This window comes from Hippocampus zosterae, chromosome 3 (assembly GCF_025434085.1).
Source record: "Hippocampus zosterae strain Florida chromosome 3, ASM2543408v3, whole genome shotgun sequence".
NCBI classification, from domain to species: Eukaryota; Metazoa; Chordata; class Actinopteri; order Syngnathiformes; family Syngnathidae; genus Hippocampus; species Hippocampus zosterae.
In genome coordinates, this window is record NC_067453.1 from 14601992 (window position 1) to 14621001 (window position 19010).

Sequence of the window (19010 nt, forward strand, 5' to 3'; positions counted from 1 at the left end):
TCAATATTAACAAAGGCGGCCCGGTAGTCCAGTGGTTAGCACGTCGGCTTCACAGTGCAGAGGTACCGGGTTCGATTCCAGCTCCGGCCTCCCTGTGTGGAGTTTGCATGTTCTCCCCGGGCCTGCGTGGGTTTTCTCCGGGTGCTCCGGTTTCCTCCCACATTCCAAAAACATGCATGGCAGGCTGATTGACCACTCTAAAAAATTGTCCCTCGGTGTGAGTGTGAGTGCGAATAGTTGTTCGTTTCTGTGTGCCCTGCGATTGGCTGGCAACCGATTCAGGGTGTCCCCCGCCTACTGCCCGGAGACGGCTGGGATGGGCTCCTGCACCCCCCGCGACCCTAGTGAGGATCAAGCGGCTTGGAAGATGAATGAATGAATATTAACAAAAGCCGCTTTTCACAAGAATGATAGTTAAAAAGTTATTTGAGACATATTATTATTGTTATTATTATTAGGTGACAGCCATGCACACACAGTGACTGAGCACACACACTCACATGCAACACAAAAAGATTACATATTCACACAGACATAGACACACACGTACACAGGACTTGGATAGAAAGACGGGCTTGCACGCACACGCACGCGTGCACACACACACACACACACACACACACACACACGCTCCCAATTCCCCAGCCTTATTATTTTTACAATTACTATGCGTTCATCCCTTCATGCTGTAATGTAATTACAGACTGATTGGTGATATGATTTTATTCCTCTGTCTTCCTGCGTGTTTGCGTGTTCTGTGTGTGTGTGTGTGTGTGTGTGCACGCGTGCTCAGTCACTGTGTGTGCATGGCTGTCACCTCACACAACCTTCCTTCCTCCTCCCGCAGGCGCAAGAGTCAGACACATTCCGAATCCGACCCGCCTTAAATTCCCGCCCACTGTGTCCACTAACCACCTTTAAACATCGTCCTATTTGCCACTTGCCCTCCTCCCCCAAGTGTTAGCAGGAGGCTGTTTCTATGGCAACAGCCAGTCTCCAAGCTGAGAGCTCGGTCTTAAATTTCCTGTTGCTGAAATACACAATGTGACTGAGTATGCACCTATGAGTCTGTGTTTGCACTGCTGGTGTACATGTGAAAAAACAAACAAACAAACAAAAAACACTAACTCATCAGATCTACCAGTGTGTCTACGGGTGTGTTGCTAACCCAGCACATTCGCGTCTTTCTTGAATTAAGTGTGCAATTGTGATTCCTTATTCCGCTTTCATCTATAACTGCTTTATACAACAGAGAGGATGCAGAAAAGTGGTTAAGATAAGATATCCTTTATTTGTCCCATACTAGGGAAATTTACACCCTCCAGCAGCAAGAATGTGGGTAGAAAGAAGAAAGAAGAAAAAAACAAAACAAACACTGTTCAATTAAGTGCAATATAAATACAAAATTGATAAATCGCAGTGCTATTAACAATTGTTTTTCACATCATTTAACTATTATTATTATTATTATTATTATTATTATTGTTATTCTTATTTTTACTCAGCGGCCTGACAGCAGTCGGTAGGAACGAGCGTCAGTATCTCTCCTTTTGCAGCGCGGGTGTAACAGTCTCTGGCGCTACCAAGTGCTGTCAGGGTGGGCTGGAGGGCGTGGGAGAGACTGGCCATCATAGCTTTTAGCTTAGTTAGCATCCTTCTGTGGCCAACCTCCTCCAGAGTGTCAAGGGAGCAGCCCAGGACGGAACTGGCCTTCCTGACCAGTCGCTCCAGTCTCTTTCTGTCCTGGGCCGCGATGCTGCCTGACCAGCAGACAATGCCATAATGAATGGCCGAGGCCACCACCGAGTCATAGAAAGTCTTAAGGAGCGACCCCTGAAACCCAAAATACCTCAGTTTCCTGAATAGGAAGAGTCGGCTCTGTCCTTTCCTAATCAGGGTTAAGATTGCACGACTGTCTGTGTCTTATGTGTTGTGTGTATTATTTTGTTATTTTGACTTCAAGATGGCGCCGCGAGAATGGCTGCCTTTACAGCAGCTCCTATATTTTGTTCTTCTACTTCTTCGGTTCATAACTTTGCTGCTGTGAAGTGGAATTTCTCCATTGTGAGACTAATAAAGTTTTTCTTATCTATCTTATCTTCCCTCTTGCAAAGTGTCTTCTCCATCCATCCATATCTAGCTAGCTAGCTAAAGGCACAGTAAGAAAACAGCAAAATGCAAGTCATTTTCTCCATGTCAATGATATTTATCTTACCCAACCATCTGCTAGCATCTCAGAAAGATGTAATTGTTCAAAATGAAAGAATGCAAGTAAAAAACAATATATTGATAATGCCCACAAACTACAAAGAAAATGGCTCACAAAGTACAATGAATATGCTAATATTTAGCTAACTAGCATCTAGTTCAAGATCCTTCCAGAAACCGTGCAAGATAGTGTGCTGGTTAGAAAGCTAGTTAGCTTCAAATAGCTCACGGGTTTTCTCATTACTAAAATGCCGGATTGCTCAGCTTGAAAACAATTAACAATTGACTGTAAAAAAACCAACTGTTTTTTTAGAAATGTAAAAATGATGTTAATATTTGACTCAATTTTGGATCTATTTATCCATCATCCAGGTATTATTCGTCATCTCTATTGTATCTGTATATCTATATTTCTTATATATTCATTTATTTATATTTGTCTTGATCAATGTATCTATCTATCCCAAATATCCATCTATCCATCCATTAATTTATCTAGTATGGCTAATCGTTGCCACTTGCCTTGTTACAATCCCCTCGCTCTATCTCTGGTCATCGTGGTAACAAAAGTTGAGGGGCAGTGGCTCATTATCATGAGAAGGGATCACACCTACAACTCCTGCCCAGACGTTCTCGGTGAACTACTCAGTTGACTGGCTTTGCCAATACATTGAGTTATAAGCTTCGCCTGAACAAGTTACTCTTAAATTAAGGTACCGCTGTATATACATTGTGACGTTCTTGTTTGGTGGTAAAATTGCCTTGGCTCAATAAAATTTGGGAAACGGCAGTAGAGAACATTATGTGTCAGAGTAGTGTCGTGGCTGTTCCTCCAATTCCAGTAGGGCAGGCGTGTCCAAAGTCCGGCCCGCAGTCGAATTTCATCCGGCCCTCGACCCCTGTCATAAAATCAGTGCCGTCTGGCCCGCAGGTTGGGCGCAATGGAACACGTGTTGCATTGACTGAGGTCTCGTAGACTGGGGAGTGATGTTTCATAGAGTACTGCTTCCCTCTAGTGGCTAAATGAGTAATAGCATTCACTAAATGAGTAATAGCCTTTAGACACTAGAGGGCATCACTCACGAGTTAACAAGACATCACTCCGTGTTTATATTGACTGATATGTCATATTTCAAATGATCCTTGCAGTTGTGGATATGTGTATTGCTTGTTCATTTCCCTGTTGTTCGAGTCAAAGGTTTTGTGACTATTGAAAAGTCATGGTGATACATTTTATGTTTCAAATCAATCAATTTGCACTCAGGAGACTTCTGTTTAAGAAAAAGTCAAGTGAATAAGCAGTTGCATGTGATATACCTGTTTCAAATGAACCAAAAGAAATTCTTAAGATTGTTGAAATTAAAATAAAAATGGAAATGTGAAACAGACTGGCTTACTAAAATTTGTTGAACAATATTGTTGTTCAATGTAAAGAATGTCAGCCAAGGTCGGCCCCCGACATTTTACCACATAAAATCTGGCCCCCTTGGCAAAAAGTTTGGACACCCCTGCAGTAGGGGATCTGAGATGGCCAATGCACGGCAGCGATCCTGTTCCCCTTGTTACAAAACCATCACCATGATTTTGAAGCCATTATTTTAAGGCACAACACTTACTGGTAGATATTGATTTATCATTTAAAGATCTTTCACATCAAAGGAGGTCCAAAATATGATGGAGTCATTGTAGGGGCGGCAATGTGCAAAAATATTTTGGCAATGGTGTGACTGTAATCATTTTCCATCAGCACAAGATACTTGAGACTGTTTTGGGATGAAAACGGCAGAGACTCACAAGTCTGCAAACAAATCTGTGAAAAAAAATAATTGCAATGCTTCAAAGGCAATGCTCCCCAGAGAAAATCAGTTGGTACTTTTGACCCCTGCGGTTTGTCATATTATGAACTGGTACTGATCAACAACAGCCGCTGGCTGATAGTTGTGCCCCAAGTGATCTGAAAATTATTTGGCCACAGTATGTCATCTAACATGTAATCTCATGGCTAAAAAGTCCAGACGCAGTACTTCTATCCATTAATAAATGACTTAACAATGTTATAATATTACCTCTGAGTTGCATCATTCACTCATCTTTTTTTAATCCTTCCTTTTGTCTTTGAGTTCTGTCGCTCTACTAAAGAAAAGGAATACTGATGTATTGAAGAAAAAAATATGCTAAAATAATCTGTGTGAACACTGCTCTTTTCTTTTGGCTTTGAATAGCAACTGCGCCAAAATAAAAACGGATATATTGCTGAGGCCGACTGTCCCAACATAGTGCTAAGGCATTCTTGCAGCACTTCAACTTTAGCTTATCAGTTGGCACTTTTCTTCCTCTCCTCCCCTTGTCTCAGTCACCGACAGGCGCTGATGTGGTGGCCTCGGCGAAGTTCCACGTCGCTAATCCGGGACGTGAGGTTATATTGACGCCGGTGCAGGGATTGGAGGCTTTATCAAAGGCAGAAGGCACAGCAACAAGCGTGCTGTCGTTTGAAACGCTGAGAAGCGATGTGAGCCCGTGTCACCTATCAGAAGGAGAACCCTGACGAGCCTTTGAACTCCCAACAGTCTGCCACATCATACACATATTTTAAAGATATATAAATAAAAACGTGCGTGTGGCAGGCGCACAACACGCGCGTTGGTTACACTTTTGCTCGCCTTGACACAAACATTCGTCTCCTCAAATCACCCTGAATGCAGCTTGGGAGGCCTCAGAAAAGGGAATCGGGAATAAGGTTACAATGTGACACTACGAAAAAAAGACTGTAACAAAAACAAATCCATGACATAAAGGGAGCAGTGACAGAAGATACAACAGCACAACTTCCAAGAGTGATTTTCTTTTCTTTGCCACTGGTGGGGCCTTCCAGGCAAATGGGTAGCTTGCAAAGCGCATTGTCAAGCTGTTCATGCATCGTTTTATTCACTCTCCTTGTCTACATCCATATTTTAGTGGCCCATACCTCATGCGCAATATTGTGAGCCAAAACAAGGATGAGATGGACTTCACATCGTCACTCGGTGCACAGTAGGTGCATGGTTTTTAAAATGTAAGTGCGCCAACACCACAGTTATTCGCACGCGGGTTAATTATTCAAAACCAGACAAAAACATTAAGACGGACAGAAAGTTGCCCTTTTACAATACAATACAATACAATACATTCTGATTTATATAGCGCTTTCACAACAGCGGCAGCTGTAACAAAGCGCTTTACAAAACAGTTAACATAATGTAAAATAATAAACACAACACATAACATAAAACACAAACAGTCGTGCAGTCCTAACCACTTTTCCGTCACACGCTTTGTTGTTTGAAGCGGTTTGAGATGAAAGAGGAGAGAATCAAAGTGTCCTTTAACCAGTGGATCAGAGACGTCATGCTCAAAATGAGCACACGTCGGCTACAAGCTAAGTTTCAAAGTCAACAAGAAGCTGTAGCATCCATTGACGAAAAAAGAGATTGGTTCACTTCTCCTGTCCCATGGAAATCCACTTCAATTCCAAGCGGCGACTCACGGTTCCAAATACGCATCGGTGCTCTTCGCCAACGCTCCTCTCTCCTCATCCTCAACTTCAGCGGCCATCCATCCAGCCGCACCGACGCCAACTGTCCAACAGCGCTGACATAGCCACTGAACAAATCGGGGTTGTGAAAAATGCTGCCCATTACTGGCGCAAAAAACACAAGCGCCCCAGGTCTGTCCAGCACCGACAGTCAATGGCGCCGACATTCGTCCCAATCAAAATCTGTGCTGGTACAGGCGTGCTGCCGAGAAGGCGCAACCACCAAGCACAGATACTGCTCCTTTGACGAATGTCGTGGCCAAAAAGCGCTGAAAACAGTCCATATCAGGTCCACACGATCAAACAACAAACAACATGTGACAAAACAAAAGACAAAAACAGCAAAAAAGAACAAAAAAGCAAGGCTCTTGAAGAGCACTTGCCGAAGGCTGCCTACTCGGGCGCCATCTTGGAAAAAAAAAAACTTTTAATAACTTGAATACAAACAGTTACTTAGATGTAAAATTAAACAACTAAGTAAGTTTTTCTTCTTTGCCTATTTCTGAAAATGTGTCTGATGAGAAGTGAATACATCTGCACTTCTACCCCTGTTACATAACAGTGGAGCAAATGCATATGATAATGACTCCCATACTAGTTTTCCCTCATCAATAAAATAATCAGATAAGATGACAAAATCAAGTGTGTGGCTGCCAGTCCCCCCATGTGCAACACCACTGCTATCATATCAAAGCCAAAAGGTAAGCAGAGCTGCATCAAGACCGGCTCTTTGTAGCACCCCTAAACCTCTGATCCGCGAATCACCCGATTTTAATTCAAGGATGGCACTTTGAGTTGAATTTTTTTTGTATGGAAAGTGCAATAAATAAATAAAGTTTGACTGGCACTGATTGACAGAAAAACTATTTCAAATTTTGCTTGTCAGTAGGTCAAAAAATGGCCGAACGACGGCTGGTATCACAAAATACATAATCCCATGTATCTCAAGACACTGCATTTACCAATAAAATTACTGTTTTCAGCAGTCGTGTACAGTATATTACATGCTGTGTTTCATCTGGAGTTTTCTTGTAAAAGTTTAATTATGGCTCGGTTTAACATGTGATGAAAATAAGCTGTAGCGTCAAGCAATACATGCATTTTTAATGACTGTATGCATCATTGCTGCTAAACGTGCTGAAATGTACTGCTGCACAAAGTTCTGTAAAAAGAGAGCCATCGTGGAAAGGGAGAACAATATGTTGAACGAGCGCGAGCAGGGTGCCGGGTTATTGCTGCCATGCATGCCTCCTCCGTCCAAGCGGCTGTTTTCCCTGATAAAAATAATGTTTCCTGGCTTCCACTGCTGGAAGGCACTCGCTCCAGAGGATGTGCTCTCTCATCCAGGAGCTTCATAAATGTTTGTTTTTGTTTTTTTGGCAGTTACGGCGCTCCTTTCCCCAGATACTACACAGAGCCAGACTACGGCACTACCCAGCAGACTTTGCATGTTTGGTAGGCGAGGAATAGATTGATGGTTCAAATCTGTGGTGGGCCTTCTTTACAAACAACACTTACAGCCTGCATTTCAAGACAGTGTAACAGTATAAGACTGATGGATAAAATTTACATGGACGTCTATACAGTCTCTGCTATCTGAACTCATTCTAGGTCCTTGCAGAAGATAAAGAATATATGACTGACAGCACTGTTATATTGAATGTCTAAATGTGTTGCTGCAGTGTTTGTGTTCAAATAGACTATCGTTTGCTTCAAGGTTTATATATGCATTACTCGTCATGTGTTATCATTAAGCTAGTGAACTAAATGTTAAGTCCTGTTGTTGTTGTTGTGACCTTTGGCTCGTGTTTCCTGTAGTGCTCTTTGTTTTGTATCTCTCAAAATTGCACTCTCAAGTCAAAGCAAGCAAACAAAATGAAGAACGACTCAGTGTTTGAAAAACTCCTAAATCAGGTCACTGATGACTTTGGGCACAGGTCACTTGTGACTTTGGGGACCACAGCATCTGAAGCATTGCATCTGAAGACTTCCCCCCTCGGGTGGTCTACAATTGTGACCTAATAGTCTTTTGGGGTTCAGGGGTCACTCCTTAAGACGTTCTATAACTCGGTGGTGGCCTCGGTCATCCATTATGGCATTATCTGCTGGTCAGGCAGCATCTCAGCCCGGGACAGAAAGAGACTGGAGCGACTGGTCAGGAAGGCCAGTTCTGTCCTGGGTTGCTCCCTTGACACTCTGGAGGAGGTGGGCAACAGAAGGATGCTACCTAAGCTAAAAGCTATGATGGCCAGTCCCTCCCAACCCCTCCAGCCCGCCCTGACAGCACTTGGTAGCTCCTTCAGCCAGAGACTGTTACACCCGCGCTGCAAGAAGGAGAGATACCGACGCTCGTTCCTACCGACTGCTGTCAGGCTGATGAATAAAAAATAACAATCATAATAATAATAATAATTAAATGATGTGAAGGAAAATTGTAAATAGTACTGCAATTTATCCATTTGTGTTCATATTGTATTTAATTGAAAGATGTTTGTTGTTTTTTTTTCTCTTTCTCCTTTCTTCTTTCTACATACATTCTTGCTGCTGGAGGCTGTAAATTTCCCCAGTGTGGGACGAATAAAGGATATCTTATCTTATCTTATCTTAGATTCAGTCAGTTTAGTTCCCATTGAAGTCTAAATACCAAGCACATGGTCGACCAACTGGTTAGTGTCAATAATCTGTCTTCTGCTGTGGGTTGTACAAGGTTGAGTGTCACCATTGATTTCCTTGGACTGACGAAGTGGCACTCATTGGGAAATGGAGCGGTTAATCCTTTAAACATAGTCTAATTTACCTCGCTTATGTTAGATTACAGATGGGGAAACCCCTGAGGTATGTTAGATTTTTTTTTTCCTCCTTCTACCCTGCAAGGTCCGCTGACTGACAGTGGCAAATGAAACAGCGACAAGCCACACCGCCATGTCAGTGAAAGACAAGGCATGTGCTGTTTTGAAAATCCATTAAGAGAGAGAGAGAGAGAGAGAGAGAGACGCAAAGAATTTAGTGATCATTGGCTCTAAACAAGAGAACCTAGGGAACGTTCAGAAATTTGATTTCAGCAGCTGAAAAGTAATCATTTGCCTCAGTTGAGGTGATAGATGAAGGACGTCGGCAGTGACAACAATATGTGCTGTGTGTCAAGCGGAAGTTAGATTGTGTTTGTGCAGAGCCCAGCACCATACTTGGAATTCTGGGCACACTCTTTACCGGGCAGGGATGAGGGAATGACAGAAAATGAACACGCAAAGAGGAGGAGGAGAATAGATGGCGGGTGATCAGTGAGGAAGGGGTTGATCCCAACGCGAATAAGGAATTGATTAATTAAGTCTGTGGAGATTCACTTCACAACCTCTGACAGCAGTGGTGATGTAAGTTTGCCTGCTCTTACTCTGTTACTATCAATTGACAACGGGGTGTATTTTTTTTCTTTCTAAAATTCTTTCATTTGCCACAAAATCTCAGCCACGAGTTGTGCTTGCGTCTCAGTGGAACCTCAAAACCAGAGGTGAGCCACTTCTGTTCTCAAGGGCCACATTTTTTTTAATTATATGGTGTACAGGTATAAACTGTAAGTATTCATGTATGATGGTCGACGGGTTAGCATGTCCGCCTCACAGTACAGAGGTTCGATTATGTGCTCGGGCCTTCCTGTGTGGAGTTTGCCTCTAGATGCTGTGTCTGCATGGGTTTTCGCTGGGTACTCTGGTTTCCTTCAACATTCCCATAATATGCATGGGAAGTTAAAGTATAACTAGAGTATGTACTTGAGTATTTATGCAATGAATTAAGGGGCGCGGCCTAGTGAATAATGTCAGGAGGAGCCAGGTCGGCTTTGTCTGCATATGAGTGTCTGGGCATGAGTTGTGGCCTACAGCAGTTGCTTTGGATTATTCCCATTTTGTATGTATGTGTTTGGCTCTTTGTCTCATTTTGAAAGTGCATTGATGACTGTGGCTCTCCTTGCCCATATCCTATGGCATTTCAGTACCCAAAATGACTCAATTTTATTCCGCTTCCCACAAGCGATGGCGGATCAGAAACTTGCTTTTCCAAAACATTTTGGCTCACAAAATAAAATTGACAAAAGCAAGAACAGCTCAGAAAACTTGTAAGTTGAGGCACTTGTACATCAAGATACTACTGCATTGTAGGAAGCTGGATAAAACCTGACGAAAGACACGGGCAAAATGCACTTGAATCATCTTGCTGTGAGACGCCAGTTGTGTTGCTCTCATGAAAACATCTCTTTCCAAAGCAAGTTTACATTGTTACTACAAAAGGAAACAAATCACATGCGAGTTTGAGTGCATGGCTGGGAGGCTCACACCCGTACAAACACGGCAGTTTTGTGCCATGGAGCTAAATCGAGAAGCAGGTATGAAAACAGCAGGAAGCGGCGAGATGAAACGCTTCCCACAAAACAACCGGGAGCTCAAGTCTGATAAACAGAAATACAGAAATGGAAGGATTGTAAGCATGCACATTTGGCACTCACCATCTTCCTTGCACTCTTCCGGAGGCTTCGCCTTCTTGGCCAATCGAGGATCCAGCCATGATGTGGTCTTGGTGTTGTGACTGTACAAGAAGATGAAAAAGACGACAAGCGGGAGACGATCGTTAGATCAAAGGAACACTGACCTGGACACGAGTCTTCGAGCCTGATTAGCAAACATTAAGGTGCATCAATTATTCAATAGCGAGGTCTGGCAGTGTTGGGAAGTTTACACAACAAACCACAAAGAAAGCAGAGGGGGAACAATCCAACACAACTAAGTGCGACATGAGGTGCCAAAAGTACTCACACTTACATAGTTTTACTCCTCCTAAATGGTTTAAGCCTATTTACACTGACTAGGTGCAAAAAACACAAGTGGGAACATTCAAATACACATTCTGCCCATAGAAATCAATGCTGAGACACACATGCGGCCAAGAAACACACCCATCAAGCACAGATTTTTCTCCTTTGATGAATGTCATGGCCTAAACGCTGTACACAACAGGTCCACATGAAATATGACAAAAACATCCATCATCCATCCATCCATCCATCCATCCATCCGTCCATTTTCTGATCCACTTTATCCTCACAAGGGTCGCGGGGCGTGCTGAAGACTATCCCAGCTGTTTTCGGACAGTAGGCGGGGGACAGACACTCTGAGCCGGTTGCCAGCCAATCGCAGGGCCATATGATAAAAGCAAACGACAAAAAAATGCAGCGCTCTTGAAGACGGCTGCCAACTGCGGCGCCATTTTGGTGGAAAGGTGTCTATTCAGAGAAGCATCTCCCTTTGTTGTTTATGCTGGCAATCCACAGTTCAAACTCCTGGTTGCCACGACAACAGTCACGACAAGTGATCTTCCCATCCTCATGCTCCAGACGATCGACAGCTTCAGCCGCTCTTTTTCCCCCCCACCACTTTGTCTCAGAGGCGGACTTGGACTGGTTCTCAATATTTTTACTTCTTCCTCACCGATTTCCTCGTGTAAGACTCACTTTCCAACCTAGAATCTAAGCTCCTCGGACATGAGCGTTGACACTTGGACTACTCTATCCTGCAGCCTCTTTTTATGATGAGAATGATTTTTTTACTACTCCACTGACTCCTCCACCCAGCTGGGGAATTCAGGTTTTTACACTTACCTCGCAGTCTGGTGCAACGCTGTGGTGCATTTCAAGAAGGTTTTACAATTTCCAGCTCATGAACTTTCAGGAGAAACTCCCCTACCTCGCATATCTCTACGTCAATCCTCTCCGCTGAAGCCCAGAGAGGATCTGATGTGAATGCAGTATTGTGTTGAATATACGATAACACAAAAATACGAAATGCACCCTATGGTCGCTGTCCTATGAAAAACATGTATATCCAGTTTGTCCATCCATTTTCGAATTTGCTTCTCCTCACGAGGGTCACAGGGTTGCGGAGTACACCCTGAACTGATTGACAGACAACCACAGGGCACACATCTATATTTTAAAATGTTTACATTCATAGGGTGTCTGCATTTCGAACATCCCATTCGCATAACATCTGCCCTTGAGAACTGTGCTATGTAACCTCGTTGATCACAATGTCCCATTCTGCAAATCGGAGTCGGCCATGAAACTCAAATGTGGTCAACAGGAATTGATTGTGTTTTTTATAAAACAGTCAATTGTATTATCTTAACAAGTTGCTACTCGTGTTGCCCTGCTAGAATGACGTTGTTGTAAGGAGGACATAAAAACTGACAATAAATAAAACAATAAAATGAACACACAATAAAATGACACTGTATCTGCACGTAACATTCACAAATAATGTCGACAGTGTACATATCCCCCGCCCCTTATTTTCAGTGTGTGCTGACAGCAAATACGATTGGTGCTAACCTGACGACCACACTTGGCATTGGAAGGATTTTTTTCCTCTCTTTTCTTTCAATTACTCGAATGGTCAGAGAAATCACTCACTCGAGATGTGGCCCGTGGGCTCTACCTTGCCTAGATGTGTCGTAAAATCTTAGAGGTCGGTGCGTCTGGAAATAAAATAAGCACCAAACAGCAACCTCTGACTCTCATTTTTATGTGCACCCCTGATAATAATAATAAAAATAATCACCATCAATAATTATTATCACAAATACATAAATAATACATTTATTTCAATAATTATAAAATGTGTTGCTTTTCATTTCTTTTTGGCTGCATTTCACCAGCAGTGTCATATGCTCCAGTGTTTCATGCACGCTGAAGTTGTGACTCTGTTGGAAAACACTGTACCTTGACAGTAAAAAAATCATCTCTCAAGGGGTTAAAATAAATTAATCAATCAAACCAGTCTTACTCAATGAAGTAGACCTCCCCCTTCTCCGTGTATGCCATCTCCCAGTTGTCAGGCAGAGGGCCCAGCTCTTCCTCATCTACATCCTGGACTTTGTTGGGGGACTTGTCCGGAGATTTGGGTGCATCCTCTGCTTCGGTGGGAGCCTCACTCGTGGCTGCCGCTTGGCTGCAGGTTTCCACGGCAACCTCCCCGGATGCATCAGTGCTCTTGTCCTCGTGCTCGCTGGACTCTGCGCATGAAGAACCGATGCATTATATTTTGGTACAACTCAGGCTTAATTGTTCATCAAGCGGGCAAGAATGCAAATGGTAGAGTCAGTCGGAACTGACCACAACTATCACATCAAAATGATCGAATTCATTAGTACTTTACAAAAATGCAATACAGGTTATTTAATAAGTGACATTACAAAACTCATTTCTGAGGAATTCAAAAGGGTAGCAAGACAAAACCGGTTTGGCTTGAAATCATGTTTTTGAAAATCTTGTTCCTGCACTGTCTGCTCTTTTAGTAATTATAGGAAGAATTTATTTTTATTTCTTTACTTTGGTTTTAAGTCTCTAACTCTGTTTTTAACTGCTTTTAAATGTTGTACTTTTAATGATAGAAAGTGAAGCACATTGAGTTAATTTGTGTATTCAACGCTCTATAGTGGGATTTCAATTATTATTATTACTATTTTACAACCCGTAAATACAGGTAATCACCAAAAGAATTGTTCATTTCTTATTAAGAGCCCTGTAAACACCCACCCCCAACCAAAAAAAAAATTATATATATAACTCTTCTATATATATTATTCACAAGGTTTTACAGTAGGTTGAAAATGTAGGTCAGTACTTCTTATTAAAAAAAAGATTTCGAAATTATGACTGAATGTGAATGGTCGGTCGACATGTGCCGTGACTGTACCCTACCCCTCATCCAAAGTCATCTTGGATGAGATAGAAAAATGGAAGAAAGTGTTCGGCCTCAAAAACAAACAAACAAATAAAAAAAATGTGTGTCGTCCTTTCATCTTGCCTCCACGAAGGAGGAAGCAAAAACTCATCGCATCTAAGAAGAGTTGTGTGTGCTCTATTCTAGTTATTTCTTGCAAATACTTGGAAATGCCAGTCTGACTCTTTTTTGTCAAGGGGCTGTGCACGCACGCACGCACGCACACACACACACACACACACACACACACACACACACACGCACACAGACATGGACTCACACTGCATACTACACACGGCATACATGATGAGTCAATGCAGCCAAGCTGTGAACCCCCAGGAGGGAGAGAGGGGAGAGAGTTAGGGCGAGAGGGTTCTGAGGACAGCGAACATGAGGAGAACAGAGCACGTCAGAAAGAGAGAAACAGGCAAAGACAGAGACTTTCAGGGTTAGGGAGTGAGTCAGAAACACAAGGAAAGGATTTAGAGAGTGACAATAGATGCCACCAGCTCTTTCTTTGCCATCACACGCAATACATGGGTGGCTTTGGGGGCTACGAGCAATATTTATGCCTCTTTCACCGAAAGTGCCGCAGCAGAATGTGTGCATAGCACATTTGGCAAAAGTACAAATGCTGATTCAACTCTTGTAAATCGGCAAAACAAGTACACATTCTGGAATGTACAAATAAGGATTCCCAATTAAACTCCAGTCATAGAGGGAATATATGTATAAAATATATATTATATATATATATATATATATATATATATATATATATATATATATATATTCATTCATTCATCTTCCGAGCCGCTTGATCCTCACTAGGGTCGCGGGGGGTGCTGGAGCCTATCCCAGCTGTCTTCGGGCAGCAGGCGGGGGACACCCCGAATTGGTTGCCAGCCAATCGCAGGGCACACAGAGACGAACAACCATCCACGCTCACACTCACACCTAGGGACAATTTAGAGTGTTCAATCAGCCTGCCATGCATGTTTTTGGAATGTGGGAGGAAACCGGAGCTCCCGGAGAAAACCCACGCAGGCCCGGGGAGAACATGCAAACTCCACACAGGGAGGCCGGAGCTGGAATTGAACCCGGTACCTCTGCACTGTGAAGCCGACGCGCTAACCACTGGACTACCGGGCCGCCATATATATATATATATAATGTATATATATAAAATATTTATTCTGCTCCGTGTCCGTTAAAGGTTATTTGAAGGTTTATTATTAATCTAATGGCAGACTTTCATTATGAAATGGCTTGGGTGAACATTTTAAATGTACAAAGTTTCATTCTCTTGTATTATAGGTCAGTTTTACAGTCAACCCGGGAGTGAGAAACAGCTTGAAGCAAGCACGCACCTTATTTGGAGAGCCGTGCAAATCAGTCTTCTTTTTGTTTCAGAAATACTTAATATAATAAAAATAATTGTGCCTTTTCTCAGGCATTAAATGTTTTTTTCAATGTAAAAGGCAATGAAAGGGGAGGGGGTTAAGCGCGACACGGCCGAAATGACCAGCTGCACGGTCACCGTTGCGCTCCACATATCGAAGCAAGTCACGGGGGAAAAAGAATCGGAGCGATGAAGACTGTGATAACAAGGATGTGTATGCGCGTGTGGTTGTCCAGTTGTGTATGTGCATGCGTGTACAGGTCATAGCTGCTTCGTCGAGGTCTGCCCATCATGAAGACAGTCCCGGCTTATCAGTCCATGGCCGAGAAGGAGGGGAGTGGTGGTGGGGGCTCTAGACTCCATGCGTACTTCCATCCAGGGGAAAGGCCAGATAGCGTTGTTTGTTTTGGAGGGACGCCCGCCAACAATTCCAGACTAGGGATGTGAATCTCAGCACTGAGGACGATTCGATACACATCACGATCCACTGCCAGCGATGCGATACTTAAACGATACATGGAATTTTCTGGCGATACGATGCGATACGTTTCACCGTCGTCACGATGCGATACGATTCGATACACATTAAGTTAAAATCAATGCGATCCGATACAATGCAATTTTTGCGATATTGTGCAATTAAACATGATGCTAATAAGCAAAGAAAAAAAGCTTTTAAAAAGATGGAATTCAGTATGGTATTACAAAAAGGATACCACTTTATTCCTTATAAAGAGTAGAACTTGTAAAACAACTTATTTAAGCCCTTTCACAATTGGGTTTTGTGCAAAGAAAATGTAAACAATTTGGCACCTGAGACTCACAGCTGTTGCTATAGTGTAAACACAAACAGACTCTCACTGAGTGTCTTATATGAAATATTCATATATATATATATATATATATATATATACATGTACATATATGAATCTATAGCGCAAGATGTCCACCCATCCACTGTAAGTGCAACTCTTTGCGCACTGTTCAGCGACACAGTAATCTCACTTCTCACTTTGTTGTACACATCGGGAATATGTTTGTAAGTGAACACAGACCTGTCTGGTATTTTATACCTGGGTTCCAAAACGTGCACGAGCTGTCTGAAACCCTCGTTGTCCATGCTGTAAGACTGGAGATCTTTGCATATGAAATAAGCAGTGGCTTCAGTTATAGCCATTGCGCGGTCACAGTGAGTTGCAAGGGGACTCCCAAAATAAGAGGCAATTTTTTTCTGATCCTGACCTGGTTTACCAAGAGTTTCTCCGGTGTCCGACGAGGAACTGGGCGTGGAAGCGGGGGAGCGGGAGGGAAACTTGTCGGTGATCTGGTGCCATCGTTTTAAGTGGGTCTGCATATTTGTGGTTCTGCCGTTGTATGGCTTCTTAGTGCGACATTCCTTGCAAATTACGGAGGTTTTATCAAGCTTTCCGTCTTTCTTTTCGAAGCCGTAATATTTCCAAACATAAGATTTGAATGTTGCGGCTGCATTAAATATAGTAGTTTCCTCGCCTCCCCTTGCGCTAACTTCCATAATGTTTCGCTCGTTGTGTTCTGGACTGTATGTGACGCACGGCTACCGTCCGTATTCAACACAAAACGCAAAGCAATGATGGTGCATTCATTGCGCCTAGGAAAGGGCAGATATGTGACGTTTAACATGAATAAAACGGCGCTTGAATCGGATTTTACCGATACCCATCAATGTATCGTGATGAATCGCGATTTCACCCGTCAATCGCGTCGTACCCAGTGAATGAGCCGATGCACTCGGATCGCGCACGTGCGCATCGATGTATCGATTAATATCGATTATTTTCCACACCCTTATTCCAGACAGCCTTGAGTTTTTGGTCTGTATCTCCTCACTGGCGCCGATCAGTCGGATCCGAAAAGTCTTTCCGCAGCGTGGAGTCCAACTTCTCCATGGTGTTGTCGATCGCGCGGAGTCGCTCCAAAACCGCAACAATATTGCGTTGAGCACAGTCACCGCTTGAGTCTGAGTGTTGGACATTCGTGCCAAGCCATCCAGAGTGACCGGCAGCTTCTTCACTTCCAATAGAGCTGCTCCCGTCGGTTGAATTTTGCGATAGAACACTAAGCTGCCAACACCAAACAGCAACATACCTGTTATCAAAAGGCCAATAATGTAGATGTCTACATCCTCCACGGACAGTACTGCCAGGCACACCGGTCTCCACTTTCCATGGATCGAGGGTGTATCCGGCAGCAAGTGTTCCCGGAGGGCAAGCAGGCTCCCCACTGCCCGCTCTTTTCGTCGAAAAACTTTTGTCAATTACATCGAGAGACCAGCCAACGTAGTTAGTTCTTCGGATGAAAAATATGGTAGGAGGCCAAGAAAAAAGTTAGACTAAGACAGCACAAGGACTAAGTGGCGAGCATGGAAAGGGTGGGGCGAGGGCAGGAGGAGCAGTGCAAAAAGCTTCCGCCTTCGTCGAGAGCCAAGCAGAAAATGTTGATCGCATTGTCTATCGAAACAAGCTATTGACCTGCATGTCACTATTTAACAACCAATCTAAGGGAGCGGTTTGTTTGAAGAAAAAAAACTAAACAAAAAGACCTAATGTGAGCATTAAATATGACACACATTCAATGACCGCTAGAAGAAACGTCCTCAAATCGTCATGAATTAAATGTACAGCGACACCCAATCCACTCTGTGGTCTATCTTCACTGGTGTCACAAAAATCCCCCAATCGCTGGCTGGCCTTTTAGCAGACATTCAAATTTGGTGGCTGTAGTACTCTCAACAATCAGTCGATATTTATTTACGTATTTAGAGCGAAAGCAGAGAGCTATGGCATGACGTCACATCAGGTTTCTTGCTCTTGATGAAGTCATGTACGACTTTACCGTATTGTGTGATATGGAGTATTTTCATTACATTTGGGAATTTGTTTTTTTTAAATTGGAATACAAGGCTCTACGTAAACGTGACTATTGATTAGTTTTGTGTTTAATACATACAGAGGGTTTACAAACAGCTTCTTTTATTTGGGGAGAGTAATGATGTCCCCTGATGTTCTAACATGTTACAGACCAAATCAGTAACTGAATCATAATTTGTTTGTACACTAACTTCAACCTGTTTGGGTCTTGTTTGTTTGTTTGTTTCACATGAAAGGCCATAAATTACTCCTTCAGGTTAAACTTGTTAGATTGGACAGAAGGAAGTCTTTTTAAGGAACAAGGAAATGAGATTTTGCATTGGGCGTAAATTCAATCCCTGCTGGTCAATTTGTTACATTAATGTATATGGGCTATTTCATTTAATTGAATGCAATGTTTGATGGCTAAACAATAATAATAAAAACTGATTAATTAAACAGAACTTCTGTGGGATGCGAGTCTTTCAGCATCACCGTCAACCGATGCAAAGCCTTTTGCTTCTCTGCTGCAGGAGAAAAAAAACAACACGCAGGGATCACTGGAGGTTGTTTCTGTCAAAGGCCAGATGTAGAAGCAAAAATAGCATGACACACGAGGAGGCTAAACACGATGACATGCCGTAACGAGCCAGGCCGGCCGAGGAGGAGACGGAGAAGGAGGAGGAAGGGGGGTCAGGAGAAAGAGGAGAAGAAAAGATGGGCGTCGTATTAATAGAAACCAAGCAGCAAGGCCGATGGAGGCACCAATGACACTCAGAACAATGATAGCGGAAAAGTCATCAAGGTGCCTTTGAGGCCCATGTTATGTAAGTTTATGGACCCGGTGCAGTCGCATCGACCCCGAGCCGAGCGTGTTAATGTTGGCAACGAGCGGTCCGGGTGCAGTCGGCGGGACAGATTTATGGACAAGCGGCAGACAAGAGACAGACTGAAGAGGGAAAATAAACTCCTTATTTATCCCATCGGGGGAGGATGGGGAAAGGGGGGGTGGAATAAACACAAAATGCAGCCTCTCGTTTATATAAAATTCCACCTGTGTGCTCGAGAGCAACAACCAATGGGACAGTTTGGGGCTCCAAAAAGAATCTACTCTCTGCCTTAATTTGATGCTGTGAAATATTTTCCGTGCTAACAGAAAAAGAAAATGTAGAAAT

The 19010-nt window shown here is 43.1% G+C and overlaps 1 protein-coding gene across 7 annotated transcripts in view; it reads right to left on the reverse strand.

Moving 5' to 3' along the window:
* Positions 1 to 19010, reverse strand: part of LOC127598079 (membrane-associated guanylate kinase, WW and PDZ domain-containing protein 2-like) — a 149308-nt gene that overhangs the window by 50529 nt on the left and 79769 nt on the right. For all 7 annotated transcript variants that reach the window (XM_052061605.1, XM_052061602.1, XM_052061603.1 and 4 more), the window contains exons 5-6: positions 12610 to 12838; positions 10278 to 10357 (exon numbers count right to left, since the gene is read on the reverse strand). In XM_052061605.1, the coding sequence (XP_051917565.1) occupies positions 10278 to 10357; positions 12610 to 12838 (309 nt within the window). The remainder of the gene's footprint in view (positions 1 to 10277; positions 10358 to 12609; positions 12839 to 19010) is intronic.